Source organism: Plectrocnemia conspersa, unplaced genomic scaffold (genome assembly GCF_051122295.1).
Source record: "Plectrocnemia conspersa isolate PC_06_02 unplaced genomic scaffold, ASM5112229v1 ptg000009l, whole genome shotgun sequence".
Classification (NCBI taxonomy): Eukaryota; Metazoa; Arthropoda; class Insecta; order Trichoptera; family Polycentropodidae; genus Plectrocnemia; species Plectrocnemia conspersa.
The window spans coordinates 29339443-29361519 of NW_028277173.1; the positions used below are offsets into that span (position 1 = coordinate 29339443).

At 31.8% G+C, this 22077-nt stretch overlaps 4 protein-coding genes and 1 long non-coding RNA gene across 5 annotated transcripts; 4 read left to right on the forward strand and 1 right to left on the reverse strand.

Moving 5' to 3' along the window:
• The first annotated feature begins 746 nt into the window (after window positions 1–746).
• Window positions 747–3618, forward strand: LOC148232570 (uncharacterized). The gene is made up of 5 exons (XM_088192729.1): window positions 747–1408; window positions 1488–1532; window positions 1601–1701; window positions 2822–2895; window positions 2970–3618. Exons 1-5 carry the CDS (start codon window positions 1337–1339, stop codon window positions 3011–3013), a joined length of 336 nt encoding a protein of 111 aa, XP_088048855.1. The 5' UTR covers window positions 747–1336; the 3' UTR covers window positions 3014–3618.
• On the reverse strand, window positions 3610–10383 carry LOC148232571 (uncharacterized). Its single transcript, XM_088192728.1, has 4 exons — window positions 7978–10383; window positions 7184–7524; window positions 5879–6072; window positions 3610–3819 (listed from the first exon to the last, which is right to left on the reverse strand). The coding sequence occupies exons 1-4, from the start codon at window positions 7993–7995 to the stop codon at window positions 3680–3682; spliced, it is 693 nt and encodes a 230-aa protein (XP_088048854.1). The 5' UTR covers window positions 7996–10383; the 3' UTR covers window positions 3610–3679.
• Window positions 10384–12265: 1882 nt separating this feature from the next.
• On the forward strand, window positions 12266–12778 carry LOC148232572 (uncharacterized). Its single transcript, XR_015810669.1, has 2 exons — window positions 12266–12534; window positions 12592–12778. It is a non-coding gene; the product is annotated as an uncharacterized LOC148232572 (long non-coding RNA).
• Window positions 12779–16943: 4165 nt separating this feature from the next.
• On the forward strand, window positions 16944–17706 carry LOC148232573 (uncharacterized). Its single transcript, XM_088192177.1, has 2 exons — window positions 16944–17091; window positions 17156–17706. Exons 1-2 carry the CDS (start codon window positions 16996–16998, stop codon window positions 17372–17374), a joined length of 315 nt encoding a protein of 104 aa, XP_088048303.1. The 5' UTR covers window positions 16944–16995; the 3' UTR covers window positions 17375–17706.
• Window positions 17707–20495: 2789 nt separating this feature from the next.
• LOC148232574 (uncharacterized) lies at window positions 20496–21352 on the forward strand. The gene is made up of 3 exons (XM_088192494.1): window positions 20496–20588; window positions 20654–20869; window positions 21001–21352. The coding sequence occupies exons 1-3, from the start codon at window positions 20541–20543 to the stop codon at window positions 21310–21312; spliced, it is 576 nt and encodes a 191-aa protein (XP_088048620.1). The 5' UTR covers window positions 20496–20540; the 3' UTR covers window positions 21313–21352.
• The last annotated feature ends 725 nt before the right edge of the window (window positions 21353–22077 follow it).

The window sequence follows — 22077 nt, forward strand, 5'->3', positions numbered from 1 at the left end:
AACAAAGATTCTTCTAATATGAATCCTCATTACTATAATTACCTATTTAAGATTATCCCATACCTGAAATTAATTAAATAAAAAGATTTACTATAATTAAAACAACTTTCTTACTTTTCCTACTTTAAAATTCATAGAGCAAGAATTTTCAAACAACATTGTTAAATAATCTAAAATTGCTTGGGGAGCATAGATGCAACTGCGCACAATCAGAGAACACGTGGAGTGGATGATATTGAAAATAACCTTTATAAGCTAATAAATATTATAACGAATTAAACTATTTTCTGTACGACTTTCCTCGTGCTTCGAATGAACAGTGAAACATATTGTTTAAATCCTATATTTGGTCTTTTCTACATAGTTAACAATAAGTAAGCTGATGTTCGAACTGAAAACGCCGTAGATATATAATCTGGATCATATGCTCTTTCATCTCAATTGAAAACTCATGAACTCACGACTCTACACATGGAATCATCGTGGAAGTAGTTGATATATATTATTATTATTATTCGATATATATTTCTACTATCGAATATATAATTTAATTGATAGGCGCTAGGGAAATTATATTCTGCTCTAAAATGTCAATGAAGCTCAATTTGACAGTTGTAAATTTACTGTTCTAACCCAAACATATCACGATGAAACTTTTATTACTATATATTATAGTTTTAGAACTTTTATTATGTCAAGTCCAAAATACAAACTAAGCCAACTCATCTTTCAGGAGGAAATAAGCAGAAGAAGTATAGATAGACGTTGCATCTCGCATATTGCTCTATAGTTGGTATGTATGCACTTGGATATTTCACTATGTTTTAAAAATATGATAGCTATGCTTATCGATATCAATACAGACTTCTGATATGAGAGCAATGGTCAAAGTATATTCAAACTGAATTTTAGTCAATAGGAGGGCGAAAAAATAATTATCACTTTTCAGAAGGCAATAATTCACGTCGAAATCAATCATATCTCTCCTATTTTTCCACTTATTGTGAGTCGTTATATTGCTATAAAGTCTTAAAATGAACGCTAGATAAATTAACATTTCCACTGTAACGACAACAGCATGATTTTATTCCTTTGACGTGGATTCTAAACAGGAGAGGGTTGAAAGTAATGTATTTTATACTCGACCACATTAGTCATGCAAATAACTCATCTGCAATATCGTCAAATCATTAAATTCAGAAGAGTTAATCGGCACACTCTTAGATAGCTCTAACTAAACGGATCACGTACATGAGATAGATCACAATTTGGTTAAGTATAAAAGAGGCAAAGAAACGCAACTTACCATTGATTCTTCGGCTGCTTCTTCATCAGAATGAAGGTGTTCATAGTCTTTCTGGTATTCGCGCTCTTAGCGAATTGTTCCGAAGCTTGCGAACCGGCTTGCGTAAGTTTTTTTTTGTTTTAGTTCTAATTTACGAGCTACAAATTAGAACGAGTCTGATCAGTTTAATATGATTTTCTAGGAAAGGTGTAATTTAGTTTGCGGAGGCGATTCTGCTGCGGGCTTGGTAACAATTTTTATATTCAAATGTAATGTTTTATTAAAACTATTTCTTATTATGCGTTTTATTTTCAGCAAAAATCGTACAACTTTCGCATGGTTCCCGTAGAAACACCTGAAGAAGGCGACTCTTGCGCTCGAAGCATTCTGCTGGACACCATCTGCAGTGGATACAAGTAAATATCTCTGTAGTCATATAAAGTTCTGATTCAAAATCCTTTTTCTCTAAATTCTATAAATGGCGATTGAATATAAATTCTTTTTGTGATTTATTCATTGCTTGTAAATTTGCACTCATCTCCGAGCATTACCGGATTGTCGACACCGCCCTTTAGAAACTCGTATTTTTCGGGTCAAAATTTATATTAAAATGTCAGAAAACAATTTTAAAAAATAATAAAATATTTTCAGTACTACCGGTATTTAATTTTGTTATACTGGTAGTACCAAAGGTCAATTTTGGTAATATCTGAGAAGTTTTCTTTGAATTCTCTCCAACTTCGCTTTCCTGGGCATTCAGATTTTTTCAGGGGGGGGGGGACAAATGCCCCCATCTGCCCCTCTAAATGACGTCCCTGTTCCCTGGGATTCCAGACAATTGAACCATATTCGAGGACGCTACGAACTAGCGTATCGTATAGAACCGGAATCACCAATAATTTGTTAAAGTGACACGCGCTCCGCATAACGAAGCCGAGCATCTCTAACGCATGTTTGCATACTTTGGCGATGTGCATATAGAATCTCTATTCCTGTTCGAACGTCACTCCCAAATTGTCGACGGACGTACTATTTCTGCTTAAAACCCCTCAGCCTTAACTGTAAAAAAATCCGTCGGGCAAGAGGATTTGGAAAATGTGTATATAATTATCCAAATATAATGCACACCTATGCAATTATTTTTGTTATTCTTTCGACATAAAAGCTTTTCAAAAATGCAGTTTTTCTCTGTAATTTAAATCTGAAGTCCAGAAAACGATGGTTTCCTTTTCTCTAGCACTGAATTTCAAATGCATCTATCCTTAGTCTTAAACCCTTATATTAAAAACTCTTAGCTATATAAGTATATCAAAAAACAAGGATTTAATTGGACTCATTTTATTTTTACATTGCTTCTCTTTGTCAGTTTCCGCTAGAGGAATAGTTATTCTATAGGATAATCTTCTACCCATTATTGATAAGATTTTAATGTGAAAAAAGGTCTACTCTGGTTGGATCTACAACAAACACAATTAGTCGTATAGTATTATTGCCCCAAAAAATATTCCATTTCTTTATTACTATTATTTTTTCCAGGTCCCAAACGTCAGAAGATCATCAGGCGGAACAAATCATCGGTAGATTCATAGTAGAAGAGGGCCGAAACGACGGTGAGTCATCTTTCCTCGATTTTACTTAGTCTACTATAACATATATTAAAAACGTGTCATTGATGGGTTTTTAGGTAGGTCACGTTTCGAAGGCCTGTCACATACTGGTGCGTGCTAAAAGCCATCTCGAAGGAGGCACGATTCGTGACATTTTCACGGAGACGCTTCCACTTCTTCGTCGCTTTTAGACGACGAGGCTCACTTTTTCCAAGACCGACCATGAAGTTACACGTAGTGATCGCTCTGCTACTTGTGGTTTCGTGTCGTTGCGAAGATAAGCAAGAACGATCCATCAATCACCTGCTCACAGAACATAATCGTCCAGGGAGCTTCATGAATACGTTTCTGGATCGTCTTCAAAAGTCCAAGCCTCGAGAAAAGTCGATACAGAGCTTCGAGCCTAAGATCTACTACCCTGTGCCGTTGTATGCATATCCCGGAAAAGATGGAGCACCCAAAGGCATCGTGATCACAGCGGAAGAGCCAGCAGCGACGGTTCCCCAGAAGCCACCAACAGAATCGACGGAAGTGGAATGCTGTCAAGATCAAAGCGCTGATGTGCGAGCCATCCACAACAAGCTGCGTCTGGTGGGACTGTCTCTCCTCGACTTGGGCCATTACCTCACCGACGATGACGCCGAAGATCCTCTCTTGCCCGGTCGACGCACTCATAACGATCATGTATACGGTTGATTATTAAAAATAAATACACCATTTAGATTATAATAACAGCGTTTTATTTATCCACTTTAAGTAACAAATTGAGGTTGGGAATATTAGGGAATCATTTCGACCAAGGGCCGACGACGGGCAGGTGACTATGAGCCAGGGGAGCGAAAGACGCTTCTCTAGCTGCTGAGAGCTTGGAGGCTGCGGCTGCTGCTTCGGATGTGTGTAAAGCCACGGCTTTGGCTGATTCAGCGTCTTAAAAAGTTTTGGAATTGATACAGGTTAATAATTAAAGAGTCATTCGGGTTTTCAACGAGGTTGTCAAACACAAAGATGTTTTCGGCGGTAGCTATGAAGAGCTGGAAAAAAATATGTGGAATGGTGCTCTTTTGTATTAAGTGTGCATAATAATTGTTTTTTTAAGTGACCTTTTTTCGGTTGAGTTTTTCTTTGGTCTTACACATTACAGTATTTTTTGGGACATATGACACCAAAATAAAAATTTTCACTTCTTCTCTAATACTAAAAATTCTTAATACAGGAATATAAATATAAATTATAATTTTAATGATATTAGTAATCAAAAATATATGCAGAAAACATGGGGTATTAATGTCCCCCGCTTCGACTAATTAAAATAATTTTAATACATAAGCTCTAATTTATTGTTTTTTGTAATATCTCAAAGATCAAACGTTTGTGAAATTTTTATAAACGGCTGTTTTGCCCACTAGAATTTTACAATTGAAATAAGTTAGATTGATATTACTATAAATGCATTTTTAGGTCACGTTGTATGTATCATACAAATATGTCGTATTAAATTTGATACGGTCATAAAGATTCATCTCGCCTACCACAATCTCTAAGTGTCGCAAGTGGTTTTGACATCTGGAATGTGATATCACAGAGAAAAGGTAATGACTGCTTCCGATTTCATTAAAAATGTTGTGATACATAAGAGTATATTTTAACAACGAACAATTTTTATTCGGACACTTTAAATAATAACAGCGACTATTAAGAATTCGGTTGAGCTTATATTTGTCTCACTTATGTGAGCCACATGGCAATTGTCGGCTATAATAGACGCGTAGTTTGTGCTTGAGAGACAATTATTGCCGACGCATTTTGTCACACTCGTTAAATTCGATATTATATAATGGAGAAGGCTTTTGACAATGATGCTATGTTAAGACGAAAGGTTTATTAATGATAAAAATGTTTCTAAAAGGGTCAACTTAGTATATTAACCACCGATGAAATTTTAATAAAAACATGGACACTTTATACCCCGGGCAAAAGCTAAGTTGTTCCCCAATACATTTAAAATATTAGCATATACATATACATTCAAATATCATACACCAATACAACTTTACCATCAATTATTTTTCGTAAACAATTTTAAAATTTATGGTAATTCAAATTAACTTCAAGCATTTTAAAATTTATAGTAAATCAAAATAACTGCATAGTTATTATATATTTATTTAATAAAGTAACGCATTTATAGTAGATTAACGATGAAAAACAGCGGCGAAAACAACTGTATGGTAACCACAGAACAAAGAATATAATAGTAGCTAACCAAAGTGTGCGTAGAAGAGCGACGAAGTGCGGAGAGCAAAATACATGGTTACCATTTGCTATGCTAACATTAAAATATACCATTAAATTTCAGTGCAATCTCTTTTTAATGAATGCAAAATTATGATCTACAATATATATATTTGAAAAAGTTAGAATATATTTTGCAGTTTTAAGCAATAATAAAAATTGCGTTTTTAGAATTACAGAAAATAATTAAATTTGTTATAGCATATATAAGCTTAAATCAATAACGGTTATTTTCAATATCTCTGTGTTCTCTGATCGCTTGCAGTTGCATGTATGCTCACTCAGCAGTTTTAAATTTTTAGCAACGTTGTTTGAAAATTCTGGCTCTACAAATTTTAAAGTAGTTTGTTGTTTTGCTTCTAACGTCTTATTATATTAAAACGATGAAGTCTTACTGATAACTCGTAGGATAAATAAGGAAAATTGCATAAGGATTTACACCGTTTTAAAACGACTAGAATTGTGGACGAACAACTGTCTGGTCTTGCACCACGATAACGTACCGGTCATAGTTTACTACTAATTTATGATTTTTTTGTAAAAAAACTTTCCGTAGATAAAAAGTACGCTGAATGAGCTGAAAGCTTTCCACAAATGTTTAGTGGATTGGAATAAACACTAGCATACGCGATGATTTGAATGGGACAATAACAATAATAGATACTAAGTAAATATTTTTTATTAGCAGACTTACCAGCTTTGGAGATGTGGACCGCAGCATGGGCCGCTACTGCTTGGAGGGCTGCTGCAGCTTGAGCTTCCCTCTTGGCAGCTTCTCTTTGAGCAGCCGCTAACCTTGCTCCAGCCCCAGCTGCGTCGGCAGCAGCTCTTACTGCAGCTCCAGCAGCGGAGAGAGCTTCGGACCGAGCTCTGGACGAAGCTTCATCGCTAAAAGAATTATAAAATCCATTCAAAAACAATATTCTACTTGAAATCTTGGCTTCTGGTATCCTGACCGCCGAAGTTAAAAATAAAGGACATCACCACCTCTCCATAACTTCATTGAATTCTCATTATATCAAGAATATAATTTATTATATCTAAACGCTCATAGCAAATAGGCATAAAAGGATACAAATACGGATACAATCCGTGTCCCTCTCAAATTATATATAGTATCTGATATCTAAGAGAAAAGCTGGGATTCTAGCTATTGCGAACGCAAATACATTACTATAAAAGTATTGGTCAAAGTATATTTAAACAGAATTTTGGTCAATAGGAGAGCGCAAAATCAATTATCACCGACACTATTTTATTGCTTTTGACGTGAATTTTTGACTTCTGAGAAGAGATAATTGTTTTTTACGCACTCATATTGGTCAAAATTCTGTTTATATGCTTCATTCGATTCTCACGTATTTTAAGCTCTAATATTGTTAGAAAAGTCTTAAAGATATGAACGCTAGATAACCGAGCGTTTCTACTGCGATGGCACGATTTTATTGGATTTGACGCGGATCTTAAACAGGGACTCAAAAAATGCACGTCATCTAAAAAAACGACCACTGACTGGCTAACTATCTTTGCACTAATTAGCACCGACTATTTATTAAGCAATACTAACTCGTCTCTTTATTGTCAATACTTTCCAATGAGCGCAATAGTTATTCATACATAGGGTACAGAATTTACGCTACCTTCTAGTTATCAGTCTATAATTTTACTACCCGTCGTGAGTAAAATTTACAAAAATATACTATTAAACATTTATTTTACTGTGATGTACACTGAGTGTACATGTCATCTAATTATGTGATTATATCTATAAATATGTCGAACAAAATATTAGAAAAATGAATGTTATTTAATGAATTACTATGAATCTTAATTCAATCGAAATATTAAAAAAACGACCAGAGACTTGCTAACTTTTGTCCCCCCCCCCAGAAATAGCCGAAATAGCGCTTCTGGGTTGGAGTCATAGCGTAATAATATGATAAACTTTCAAAGAACAACTGACAGAAGGATATATTAATAATATTCTTAAGGATCTCACTTGTGCTTGATTTGAGCAGCAGCTGCTGACTCTCTAGCAGCAGCGTGTCTCTGTCTATGCAGGGCGTCAGCTCTAGCTGCTTCGGCTTCAAACTGCGCTCTTTTCACCCCTTCGGCAGCTGCGTGGGCAGCAGCGACAGCTGCTTTGGCTTCTGCTCCAGGCCAAGACTTGAACCAAGGACCAGCGGGTTCAGCTAATTGGTGAAGAGGAGCTACAGCTACGGAATCCCAAGGAGCTGGAGACCAAGCAGCGGGTGCGGGAGCCCAAGAAACGGAAGCCCAAGGAGCCGGAGCCCACGGTACCGAGCTCATAGCCGAGCTGGCCAAAGTCAAGAGTGTTGTCTGAAAAAAGTTGCATTAATAACAAACATATTAAATGAGGAATATATTGCTATTATCCATTTATCTCATGTAAAGACGAGTTGTGTGATCTGGCTGATATATAAGAGTTAAAAAATATTTTGAAATGATTATAAATTTTATTATTTGACTGAACTTATCTTTGTAATACTGATGTGACCAGATTTTGAAAATATCAAAGGAGTGCACTAAAAATAAAAAGGCTGTCTCAGATTTTTTGTCCATGGAGGATTAAGGAGGACAAATTTGCTGCGGGGGCTAAAAATATAATTTCGGAAATTTTTGTTCAGAGACTATCTCCGATTTTTTTGAAGATGAGAATTTTTTATGAAAGTTCATAATTTTTTTTCAAAAAAGACAAAAGAAGGACAACATTTTTAAAGAAGACAATTCTCCTCAAAGGAGGTTGTCTAGTCTTACATTATTACAACTTACCAGTTGGAAGTAGTTCATGTTTGTATCTGGTTCGACTGGATTCGTCTGATGTCTGTCGATCGGACCTGATCGGTTTTATAGGGATCTAAGAGCAATTTCATACCTTTCATCTCAATTAACCCTTTGCGGCTGTTACGTATTGTTCGATCGCAAACCGAATCGCTTGCGCAATCGAGTGAAAGGTTATCTATCGAGTCACCCGCTCTGATAACATTCCTATTGCGCATGAATCTCTTTGAAACATTTACTATTTCATTACCACTGACACATGGTCAATGACTTCATGGTGTTTAAAAACCTATGCGATAGGAGGGTCAAAAGGGCAAATATTCAATATCGATAGACGAATCCTGTTACGGAAAAAAATACATTAAATACTAGAACTCATGGAAAATTCATGGAATAATTTGACAATTTTACTTTGGAAGATTGAAAAGTTATGTTAATTTTAAACGAATTTAATTTCGGTACAAAAATGTTTAGTTTATCTGCTGTGATATACAAAATATAATAATAACTTTTTAATTTAGCATGCAACCTAGATTTAAGATATTCAGCATTTTTAACTGAAAAAAAACATTTTTGTAGAAAAGATTGCGAAAAACAATTCGTTTTACTCTTTTGTGTGAATGTTTATTACAAAATTAAAATACAGCTACACATATTAAAATAAATTAAAGAAACTAAGAGTAATATTAAGATAATATAAATTAAGGAAAAATACAAAGCGCTTTAAATGCTTGACATCATAGGAAAACAATTTAAGTATCTCTACTATTCAACATGAGATTTGGAGAAGAGACTAAACAAGATTGATCTAAAACTTAATTGTATACAAAAAAGTTAGAGCATCATGTAAATTTCGTTACCAGTTAAAAATATAATATGATTATTCTATATGTATTGAAAGAATGTGCATTAAAAATTTGTTTTCATAACAATTGGAAAAACGTACATGAATAATTCAAGTTAAAATTTGTCACATTTTCGTGGAAATATACGGTTTAATAATTAAGAATTCGATAAGTTTTTTTAAGAAATTATTATTTATTTCCTTTATATTAACTAAACTAAACTAAAACATTATTTTAAACATGGCTTAATTGGGTATAACTTAATTTTCTTACAAAAAAATGTGATATCAACCGAAACTATTATTTTAATCAAACCAAAAATTGCCATTCTATATTTATTTAGACAAACATAATGTTTATGTTACAATGAATACGAATTTTTTATGTTACAGTGAATAAGTAGAAGTAAAAATGAAATTTCTTTAAGGCAGTGAAAATATTTTGACCAATAGGAGAGCGCAAAAAACAATTATCCCTTCTCAGAAGTCAAAAATCCACGTCAAAAGCAATAAAATCGTGTCGGCGCCGTCGCAGTGGGAACGTTCGATATTGCAGATGAGTTATTTATGTGACATAAAATACACTACTTTCAACCCTCCCCTGTTTAAAATTCACGTCAAAAGCAATAAAATCATGCCGTCGCCGTCACAGTGGTAATGTTAATTTATCTAGCGTTCATATTAAGACTTTTATAGCAATATAACGACTCACAATAAGTGAGAATCGAATGAAGGAAAAATATCTAAACCGAATTTGAACCAATAGAAGAGCGCAAAAACTATTATCCCTTCTTAGAAGTCAAAATCCACGTCAAAAGCAATAAAATCGTGCTGGTGCCGTCGCAGTGGGAATGCTCGTTACCGAGCGTTCAGGTGTCGGGATTTTTCCAATGGCCCCGCATATATAAAATCATTTTAATGTATTATTTTTACATTTGTTTCGGAAGAGGGGGCTGCATATAATATTTTTCAGATGCCCCACAAAACCTCCAGCCGGTACTGAATGTAACATATACATACACTTAAAGCGAAAAAATTGGTAATAGAACTGTAGCGACCACAAACAGATGAACACGTTTGAAAGGGTCTTTGTCTCAAACCCTAAATTTGTGTTAATGACTGTGACTAAAAACGATTATTCATTAACAACAGAACAGCGTAAAGGATTTCGGGGACCATACATATTCTTCATCATTAAGAGAATTCCTTTGTGGCGAAATGGTCACGAATATCATTTCTGAAAATGCAATACGACCTTGGACGAGTAGGCGTCGCTTTCTAAAGGCGCAGACTTATTTCGCCGTGCAACGAGGCGACCGCAGCGATTAGCTAGAAGATCACTGCATATATACGATTGGCAAGCAAGTCTTATAGCCCTGGATATATAAGCCCAAACTCCGATGAGGGATCAGACAGTCATCCAGTCAGCAGACAGGCAGTCAGAATCACAAAGTCACCAGCAGACACCCGAAGAGACCAGCAGACGCACCCCCACCGACAGACAAGAAGAGACGACCTGGAACTCCCGAGCGACCATCGCCACAAGAGGAACTGTTTTGAATTTTTACTCCCAAACATTTTTCTATAATTATGCTATTATTGTATTAATAACAATATTCGTATTTTTTATAAATAATATAACATATATCTATAATGAATAATAATTCATTTATTAAACAAATTATTTTTCACATAATATTTTTATTAATTCTTAAAGATAATCGTACTAGTATCATTTATGAGTATACTAAGCATATTATATTTATTTTTAAAAAGAGCTACTGACGCATGAAGAGAAATGACTCACGAATTAGTCGCTGGCGTTTAAAGAGTTAATAATATATATTATTAACAATAATGATCCCAATTTGCATCTCTACGGTACATTATCTTTTGAATATACTACATAATTAATATAACTGAGTTTTTAATTTTTTACACTAAAAAATCTCACATAAAAGTATACATACAATATATTAATAATAATTTATTATAGGCTATATTCAAAATTCAAAGAAAAATTATCTGTGGGTTCAACTATGTCATTCGACTATTATTCATAATTAAAACTTTTCGCTTACTATTTTTTAAATAATTGCCAAACTAATTTACAACTATTTTACTTATCTATACAATCTATCTGTCTACGTTTAAACCCAGTAATACCATTTTGGTAGTTAAGATCAATATAAAAAAATTAATGCGAAAATGGAGCAGCTTTATTTTATTTATTTTAAACTGATGCCTTATATTTTAAAAAAGAATTTATATAGCTGAAATGTCAGTAATATATATATATATATATCAGTCAGTAGTTTTCGTCAATGGTCAGTAACTAAAATTAATAGTTTGTAACCTAAATAATGGCCAGTTGGTAAACATTCAGTAATTATATTTAATGGTATATTTTTTTATATTAAATGTTGTGATTTTAAATTATTTTGGTTATGACATACGTTGCTAGGCATTAATCGTTATGAAAAAAACTGTTTAAAAATAGCCTATATATTGGGTCAGAAAATTGTTTGATTTGTAATTGAATTAAACGGTAATTAACTTACATATAAGTTGGGAAAAGTTCAGTAAGTATATTAAATGCATATTAAAAAAAACACACGTACATATTATGAATGTAATGAAAAAATAAATTAGTTTTTACACTGTTGCTATGATTGTGATCGATTTACTAACCGTTTATAACAAAGGAATCAAAAATAACCGTTCAAAATTTTATTAATAAAATACCTAAACATGTAATTTTTTGTGCAAAAAATATCAAGTAAATCTAATTGGTAGTAAAATAATACACATACATTTAAATCAATGTAATAAAAATGCTAAGAAATATTATCTGTGAGTTCAACTTTTGATTGTAATATCTTCACTTTCATTCATATAAAATAATTACAGAAATCTCTCATAACTACCTTAATAATTGTATAAATTTCTAATATTTTATATTATTTTATTTATGCGATACATTTAATTCATATAAATGATTCACCTACATTGATTTTTAATGAACGCATTGATAACATTTTATATGGTTATTTTATTGTAAATTATATATGACGATATAAGATGACGTAAACAATGCGGACTTTCCAATAGGTGAAGGGACGTTTAATTTCTATAGATTAAAATTAGCGAAAGGGCGCAGCGTTTATCTCTGCGGAAACGATTTAATATAATATACCGTTTCTAAATAAGTACGTTTTTATGCGAAAGCAATCTTAGCTAGACAAAGTGCGTTTTATCACTAAATTTATCGTCAAATCCATAAACAATGGTAAGATTTGTCTGCACTTAGCGAACGACCGTTGAGTTTCCTTTCGAAATCGAGTCGATTAGCTGCGATAAGACACGGACGATTCCAGGTATGTAAATGGCTTTGTTTCTTTTAGATTTTAGAATAAAGAAGAACGTCAGTAACTAATAGAGCGACCCTCGCCGAAACTAATCGCGACGCCAGTCGAGCTTCATCTGCCTTTTCGAGAATCATTCCCGCTTCGATCTCGCCACCGTCGACAGCTTCCGCAACGATGTCTTCCAAGTTCTTTGTGTTCCTGTTTCTGGTGGCGTTCACGCTGGTCCAAGTCTCATATGCTTCACCGAAGCCGGATGAAGAAAAACCAGCCGCCGAGACGGAATTCGGATTAGATAAAGTCAAGCAGACGATCGATACGTTCTTCAAGGATAATAAGGTAGGATATTTTTTATAGTATAGTTATTGGATTATATTCAATTGTGCAACGTTTCAGCTCGACGAGCTGTGGGAGAACATGAAGAGCAAGCTGAAGGAAGGAGGAGACGCCATCGTCAGCGGCACGAAAGACCTCACCGACAAAATCAAGTCGGGATTCAAGGAGGAGGAGAAAAAGGAATAATATATAGTATTTTATTATATATTTAAATATAGATGAGTAATAAATCTATTTTTTTCTCGTATCGTGTCTCTAAATTCTTCCATCCTATCACATCCCGATGATTTCTTAATTTAACATTGTAGTGTCTTGATAAGATTAAGAAGTTTGTACTGTATATTTTTATTTAGATTTTGTTGAACGAATAAGAGCAATAAACTCAAATATAAAATAAAATAAACATGTTTTATTTGTTGGCCATTGAATCATTTCTAACTGTTTTTTTCCATAAATCTTAGGGGGAGATAGTTTTCAATAGCAGGATTAATTTAGCAATTAAGTTCGTATTTTTAATATTTTTTTAAACATAAATATATTTATCATTTATTAAAATTAAGTATAAATATCTTTTTGGCTTATTAAAATATGTATCTTAGAGAAAGTAGTAAAGAGGTTCAAAATGTTTTATAATAGAAATTAAAATAAAATAAAAGTTGATAAAAACATTTTTGTCATACACATACATAGTCATATGCATACATATAGAATATGTACATATATGGGATATAACGGTTGTAGCACTTTTAATCCATTTTTGCTCGATTTTTTTTATGAAAATTTTTTTTTGCCACAACTAAATATTTTTTTTTTTACTTTTGTATTGGTTTTATACGATTTTTTTTTACTGAAAATACAATAAAGTAAAATAAAAGTTGATTAAAACTTTGTTTTCATATACATACACAGTATGTGTATGGGATATAATGATTTTTAGCACTTTTAATAGTTGCTTTTATCATAAATTAACCTTATTAAGTTACTAAGTTCATTAGCCGGTCTGATAGCGGCTTTTTTAAATATATATTAGATATTTTTTTGAAGCATAGTAGTGAATTTTTAATACCTAATATTGTTGACCTAGTTATTTTTTAATTTATATAAAAAATATATATATCACAATCGAGACAAATTGCTAATAATTTCTGAGATATGTCGAATGGGTTATTGTTCATTGTACTTTTGAAATACCATACGTTTACACTGGAAGAAAATGACAACATGATGGTTTACATTCATATCACATAAATATTTTTACTATCACTACGTATTTTTAATTCGTTGTTATTATCACTAAAGTTACGATTTTATCAAACATAGTTATTTTGACTATGATTTCCAAAGAAAAAAAATAGTTTTCTATTATTATATATATATTTCTTATTAAATATTTATATAAATAAACTTCTATATTGGTTATAAAATATAATAACATTAAATTTAATCAAGGTTAAATTTGTTAAAATTTGTTATTCTAAGAAAAGATAAAGATGTAATCAAAATGTTAATTACAAAAATTTGCACATACTTATCATTTGCGTTCCACATAAATTGTATTTAGTACACTAAATTATCGTGTGATATAACTATGGTAAAAAATTATGTTATTAGTATTAATTATGTTAAAAAAAACTGTTCGAAAAGCCATTTTCAATTAATGATTATTTAATTGTTGAAAAATCACTAATAAATATTTACTAAAATTAAATTTTGAGGGACACAGCTTTAATTCGAAAAATTCTACACTTTCAAAACGAATTTGATTATTAGTTTATAATTAATAGCAAGTTTTAACAAGCTTCCAATAAAACTGCTTCTGTAGACATGTTTCACAATTCCAATTACATATGAGAATACTTAATTTCAAATTATAAATCGGTCAGGATTTTATTTTTATTAGCGTGCTTAATCTTATCCTAAAGACGCTCTCCGGTGATGTACACTCTGTGCACATTTAAATATGTGTCAAAATTAGTGATTTGAAATTGCAAAAAAATTATACCTATAACAAAATAATGATTATAATAACAAATTTATAGAAACAATGTTGTTATTGTGGTTTGTATCCTGTGTAATAATAAAATGGTCGTTCACAAATGGCCACCTGGAAGTTACATTTTCACTAAGAGACCGTTGCAGTGGGAATGTTTTTTAGATTTTCAGAGAAGGGGGGAGGTAAATGTTTTTTTAATATTTCGATTTAATTAAAATTCATAATATTGCATTAAATGACATAGATTTTTCTGGCCAAAATCAAAGGGGGCAATTGCCCTCATCTGCCCCTCCTCCAAATGATATCCCTACTATACATATTTTTTTCGTGAGTTGTTACAAGGCAATTTTTCAGGGTTTTTTACAAGTAATCATAACAATGTAATGTAATGCTTACATTGACTTTAAAATATGTCGGCAATTGCTACAGCCTTTTACTGAACATTATGAACAATTTAATCATAAGTTTAATTATAACGATTAGAAAATTGTTAAGTGATCTTCGCGGATGTCAAACTGTATTTGTATTCTCCAAAGTTTACCGCATAAGGTTTATTTTTTCAATTATTTTAATTAATAATGGTAATAAACTAATGGGGCGATAACTAATCACTATTGTATGATTCTTATCGGGTTTTTTATAATATGAACTTCTCTTGAGCTAACTATGCAAATTAAATCGTTATCAGAGAATTGATTGTGTTAATAAGGACGCCGCACATTGGGGCGAAACGCTCAAAATCATATCAAAATTCAATAACTCCGAATCCAGTGGAAGTATCAATATTAAATTTGGTATAAGAGTTGATGAATATATATATATATATATATATATATATATATATATATATATATATATATATATATATATATATATATATATATATATATATATATATATATATATATATATATATATATATATATATATATGTGGTTGAATGCGTTTTCGCGGAGAAATATTTGGTTAATATTTCTAGGAGTCGGATTACTCCGCGTACTTTTTTGATTCCGTGTGGAATCATGGTCCCTACGTTTCGGCCAGATTCGCCCAGCCATCGCATGTGGTCTGATCTGAACAACCACATGCTGGGCTTTGCCCACACCGGATTGTTTATAATTTACATATTTAAAATAGTAATAAAAACCTTAAGAAAATATGAGTTTTAGTACATTAAAAATACATTTTATAAACATAAATTTTTCATATAATCTTCTTCTCGAAAATTTAATAATAATACATATTATTGAATATTGCAATTAATATTTTTATTTTGCGTATTAAAATATAATATAATCATAAGAAACACTGTAAAATTCGCATTAAATAAAAGGATTAAATTATTATTTAAAAATGTATATGATATTATTATAACTTATTTTTATTATCAACTCCTATTATTGCTGGGGCATCTTCTGTGCAAAGATCAATAACCCACTTCCAATCTAAACCGTGTTTTATAAAATATTCGTATATGACTCGAAAACCCTATCAACACAGCACCATTAGATATATCGAGTGGCTCGTCGATATAAAAATAATATAAACATAAAAATAAATATTGTAGCCCATTGCGCACAAAATAAATAAAAAAATAATATATTTGTAATATCACAGTAACTGGTTGTCAACTCTTACAGTATGATGGTGCTAGTCAAGCGTGCGTGTGATTTGGATAGAAAGTTGAAGATGTGATGTTTACATTCTGGAGTCGATCATATTAGATTTTCATATATGCAAAGACTGAGATATATTGATAAAACAACACAAGCTAATATTATTGAAAAAGTAAAAGATTTGTCACATTAATCAATGAAAAACATGCGATAACATTTTTAACCATGTAAAGTAGGCGCAAAGTTTTATTGCTATTTCAAAGATTTAATACTTGAGTAAATATAAAAATCGTAATATTCAACTTTCGGGAAAATTTGCTAGTTGTTAAAAGTTAAACGATTTTTTTTTTTTTTTAATATTTTTTTAAGTTAAATTTTAATTTTAAATTAAGAAAAAAACAAATGAAATTATTATTTCTGAATAAAATAAAATAGTACATATTTAATATATTTAAAAAAAAAATTGTAAGTTCAAAGTTTCACTTAATTTGACGCTGTAAATTTGCTCTGTCCAAACATACAACTTTGACTAGTTATAATAAATCAACGGAATAACCTATAAAAATTATGAATTTTTCCTAAAATCTATGGGATGTTATGAATAAAAATCACTTCTTATTATTGTAGTACATTCGATAAAAAATAATTATTAGACGATATTCAACGTTTCGCCCCAATGTGCGCCGGTGCAACCGTAGAAAGAAAGAGGAAGCCAATATTTTTTTAACCGAATTTAAATTTTGAAGAAAGATCGATAACTAATAAATCGATTTTAAATTCTCGATTTACCCATCTCTTTACTTTTCCCGATTTCTCCTTCGAGCGACATACAGTCGCTCTTATCTCTGACGTCGAATGCGCGCAAATAGAGCAATTAACCGTCGGCGATCGAGCGCGAAGGACATGGCGTCGGTCCTCTGTCGCGTCCTCTTTTTCTCGCTCTTGATCCAGGTAAAGTGCATTCAAATACAACAGATCGTTTCGGTCGGTAGATAAATGTATTGCCGTATTTCAGGTATGCCTGAGCAGGAGCGCGCCGGAACCGGAAGCCGTCTCGGAGCCAAAGGACGAATTCGCCAAGGAGGCGGCCGACGCCCTCGACTCGGCAATCCTCGCCTTCAGGAATAGCTTCGACAATCTGATGAAGGACGGCGCTAAAGTAAGCGACGTCTTCGCTCATCTATCCGACAGCCTCGGCAAAATGGCCAAGCACTCCTCCGAGCGAACAGCTTAACATCCCATAATCGTAAATAAATCACCCACGGCGCCTTTCGTTTGCGACGAGATAACAAAGAGACGAGTCTAATGGACGCGGGGCTGCAAATCCTCACAAAGGCGATAAGCGACCGTCGAAGTGGCGTCGCTTGTTTATTTACCTGATTCAAGTTCAATACGAGATCGACGGGGATCGATAACGGAAACTTCTTATCGCTCTAGGTCTAGAATTTTTTCAAATGTCGCGCATGCGCAGAGTCCGTCGCACAGTGGGACATTTTACGCAAACTGTATTGTATTTTTAACTCATTTTATGCTGAAAAAGAATAAAAATAAAATATTTTAAAAGTTGTTCATTGTTTTTTATTTTACTATACGTATATATTAAAAAATAGGTATTATATCCAGAATGAAAAATATATTATTTATTCATTTTATTTTGTGGAACATTTTAATTATTGTAGAATAATACTATATATGCTTAATAAATTAGATACAATGACATTTCAAAAATTACAAAATAGGGAAATGAGATTAGATATGAATAAAAACAGATTTACTAGTTGTAGAAGTATGATTGATAGATTGGAATGAATGTTTTAGTATTTATATATAAGTTACCAGAGTATTTTAAAAAGTATTTAATAAGAAATAAATAATAAAGATTTATATAGATTTAATACTAGAAATAGAAACAATTTAAGAATAGTTAGTTAGGTATGAGAAAACGAGTACGGCCAGGGGAATAATGTACAGAGGTGTGAATTTGTAATATTTATAATATTAAGTCATTTTTTATATTATGTTTTATGTGTATGGTTCTATTAAATTGTTAAGAGTATAAACAATTAATATATTACTTTAAAATATTCCATAAAATAGATTTTATTGAATATTGTAAAAACATTCAATTTTAATGTTGAAAATTTATGATTCAGATATTTAGCATAAAAATAGCATTTCATAATATAAAGCAAAACCACCTACTAAAATTTGATTATAAGTTACACAGCAGTGTGCTTTATCGCACAGAAGTAGTAACCGATTTGGGTGTCCTATTTCAATATGGCTAAAAATTCTATGATCATATAAAAACATATTCAATAAAGCCGCAAAGATGTTGGAATCAATCGAAGAGCTCGAGGTAGCTGTATGCCTTGTATAATCACCAAATGCGCAGTACCCAGTACCAAAAATTGTAGTAAATCGTAATCGCAAAAATAATTTATTTCAATTGAACATTTTTTACTTTTTTATCATGATTTTTAATGGAGGTCGATTTTTAACATCCAGTATTTTTAAACAAGATGGCTATATTTACTCCATATGCATATTTTTAAGAAACTACAGCATTTATCGTGTCCTCAAAATTCATTATATATATGTACAAAAAATATGATATAAAACAAATTTTACTTTTTAAATTTTTGCTTTAGGATTTTTTAATTGCAGGTATAGCCGCTATTTTAAAACAAAATGGCTGATCGGGCTTACTATCAAAATTATATGATTTATAAGAGCAATTATTAGAAATTATCTGTTTTTTTATATTTTCTTTAATTTATGTTATAATACATTTTTTCTATGATTGTTTTGGGTAGTTGCTAATGCTTTATTTTTTTAACATCCGCTATTTTGTACCAATATGGGTAATCAGGCCATCTAACAAACTTATCAGAGATACTATTCACTAGTCCATTTAAAAATATTTTTTAAAAAGAAACCCATTATATTACATATTGAAAAAAATGTTTTATAATTTTATTTTTTGTATGATTTTCTGCCATTTTAAAACAAAATGACGAATTAGGCTTATTTGAAACAATTTTTACTGGGTCTATTTTAAAAAAAATTTTCATGGCGAAATGATTAAAACTACAACAGTATATGTGTTCTCAAAAATCGTGTTTTTTATTCAAATTTTTGTTAAAAAACATTTTTGAAGTTTTCGAACATTAAAATAAACGTTTTTTTAATTTAATTTTATATATTAGAATGTTTTGAAACGTCTTTATTTTTTTAAACAGCCATCATTATAAAACAAGATGGCGAATCAGGCTATCTAACAAACGTAAACAATATATTTTTAAATTTAATTCAATTCAATATTTTTTAAACATTTTGCAAAAGCTTAATAATTAAAGAAACTGCATTGATTTTTTTATGTTGAGTTTTTATAACCTTTGCAATAGGTAATATTTATTTTAGAATACAAAAATCCGTATAAAATGCTTAATTTAAACATTATTATGAATCAGTTACAAATAAAAGTAAATTATAAGAAACGTATCCTGTAATAGCTTTGATAATATTTCAGATAAACTGGAAAAACTTAACTAATACTAAATAAACATTTAAAAACTTAAATATATCTCGTAGTCTAATTTTTATCTTTATAAAGAGGTTAAATAATGTTGAATTTTATAATAAGCGTATATACAGACATATGCTTATTTTTATTGCATTTTTAAAGAAAATAAATATACACATCCACTATGATCTGTCACGTAGGAAAGTATAGGGTGACCCACATTATTGACTATTTTTTTTTAGGTCTAGTAAAGATTTGATTTTTTGTTGCTTATTTACATCCCTATAAAATACAACTGATGTATATAATATTATACAATTTGCATTAAAAATTCTGGTGCTACACAAAACCATAATTTTATAATATTTAATCACAATATAAGTTAAGTTTTATTATTATTAATTAAGATTAGTGAGAAGTGACATAATATGTGCCTATATTTCTAGTTTACAAGAGGGAATTAAAAACATTAATAATCCCAGATTCATACTACCATAGAAATGGTGAAAATAAATTGTGATAATTTTAATATTAATAGTAAATTATATTAATATATAAATAAAAAATAAAAAAATTTAGATATAAATTTTATTATTATCTCAAAATTTAGTTGTTCTATGTTTATAAATATGAACGCGACAATCATATATATGAAGATAATAGAATATAAATTACAGATTTGACAAGTACAACTGTTATAATAACGGTCAACGACACTCTATCGTAGAAATTTTTCATGAGACTGCGTGAAGATGCCCCATAGTGCGCCGACCGACGGATGACGAGCACCAACCCCTATATAAGAGGCGAACGGAGGGTCGCATCCGTCACTTACTCTTCGACGTCCACCGGCGAAACACTACTTCCTCTCAACATGAAATTCTTCGCGTGCTTCTTCGTTGCGGCGCTCTGCCTATCTCAAGTGAGTCTCTTCGCATAATAATTGCTACCTTTGCGAATATTTTTCTAATTTATATTTTCGTAAAGGGCAACGCTGTCAGATCTTCACGCGAAGAACCCAAAACCCCGGTGCCCTTCGAAGAACTCTCAAAACAGGCGACTACCTTCCTCGGCGAGTTTAACAAGCAGTTCAACCAAGTCGTCTCCGCTAAAGATGGAGATGAGCTCCAAGCTATCCTCCGCAACAACACCGAGAACTTCATCGCTAAAGTCAGCGATCTGTCCAAGAATCTCCAGGCTCAGGTACGAAGTGTAAAATAAGATAAGATAATATATGTCAAAGGGCATTCTCGTATCGAATTCGCAGAAAGCGATACGCTCAGCCTTGAACCTTATCTCCCGGATAAATGCAACTCTCTCTTTCGTTTTCGCAGATGGGAACCGTCTCAAGCGATCTATCAGGAGTCATTGGAAAGTTCGTCGGCAAGCTGAATGAGACCGTCGCCGAACTGAAGGAACAACACCCGGACATGGTCAAGAAAGCCAAGGAGTTCCAGGACAAGCTGGAGCACGGCTTCAAGACCGTCGTCGAAGAATCGGACAAGGTAGCCAAGTCGCTGAACGAGAACACCAAAGACATGCAAGATGACGTCGCCAAACTGACCAAGATGGCATACGACCAAGTCCTCCAAACCGCCAAGACCATCCAGAAGGAGTTGCACGAAGTTGCAAACAAGAAGCAATAAAACCAATTGTATCATTCTCAAATAAATAATTTTAAACAAATATTTTTTCTATTGTATTATTTTAAAGAAAAAAACATGAGATACAGTAATGACCTACTTGCAAATGAAATGTATTCTGGAATACCTGTATAGCTAAATACAATTTTTAAAGGAAGAATTTATGGATTGGACTATTGACTCGTTAATTATCGTCTGTTTAATGCGAGTTGTTTAGTTTTTTTCAAGGGTACATGATCTCATAGGTAAAGAGTAAAGTACAAAACGATGCATTCAATGCATTATCTATTTACTAAAATCCTTATCGATAATTTTTATGATTGTTTCAAAGGACAGACGTGGACATATGTACGTGTTTGATATTTTCTTGACGATTTCTAAAAAACACGTGTACGACAAATCAAAACGGACCTGACAAATGCAAGATCGTCGTTTTAATATCTGATGTCGTGGGGTCAAAGAGATGATGATTAAAATTGTTTTATCACATTAGTAATTACTTTATATATTCGCGTACTATCGACAAGTTAAAGAGAGTATCTCTTTTCCGGGAACGAAACATCAAATAGATAAACAATTCTGTAAAAATGCCAATCTGTCGCTATAGAGTTTTACTTTAAAAGTTCTGAATTTCCATTAAGAACTTTTAAAGTAAAACTCTATTATATGTGTTAATAATAATACTATAATATATAAATTAATGAAATCAAGGTTGATTTAAAGATTGTTTTAGAAATAGTCAATTTCATTGCAAAATTTCACGGATGT

Coding starts and splice junctions, on each gene's coding strand:
- LOC148232570 (XM_088192729.1), top strand. CDS start 1,337: ATGAAGGTGTTCATAGTCTTTCTGGTATTCGCGCTCTTAGCGAATTGT. Junction 1,409..1,487: donor AAGCTTGCGAACCGGCTTGC/GTAAGTTTTTTT, acceptor ATGATTTTCTAG/GAAAGGTGTAATTTAGTTTG. Junction 1,533..1,600: donor GCGATTCTGCTGCGGGCTTG/GTAACAATTTTT, acceptor TTTTATTTTCAG/CAAAAATCGTACAACTTTCG.
- LOC148232571 (XM_088192728.1), bottom strand. Junction 6,073..7,183: donor GCTGCTCAAATCAAGCACAA/GTGAGATCCTTA, acceptor TAATTCTTTTAG/CGATGAAGCTTCGTCCAGAG. Junction 3,820..5,878: donor GGTCCACATCTCCAAAGCTG/GTAAGTCTGCTA, acceptor AAACTTTTTAAG/ACGCTGAATCAGCCAAAGCC.
- LOC148232573 (XM_088192177.1), top strand. CDS start 16,996: ATGCGCGCAAATAGAGCAATTAACCGTCGGCGATCGAGCGCGAAGGAC. Junction 17,092..17,155: donor TTTTCTCGCTCTTGATCCAG/GTAAAGTGCATT, acceptor GCCGTATTTCAG/GTATGCCTGAGCAGGAGCGC.
- LOC148232574 (XM_088192494.1), top strand. CDS start 20,541: ATGAAATTCTTCGCGTGCTTCTTCGTTGCGGCGCTCTGCCTATCTCAA. Junction 20,589..20,653: donor CGGCGCTCTGCCTATCTCAA/GTGAGTCTCTTC, acceptor ATTTTCGTAAAG/GGCAACGCTGTCAGATCTTC. Junction 20,870..21,000: donor CCAAGAATCTCCAGGCTCAG/GTACGAAGTGTA, acceptor TCGTTTTCGCAG/ATGGGAACCGTCTCAAGCGA.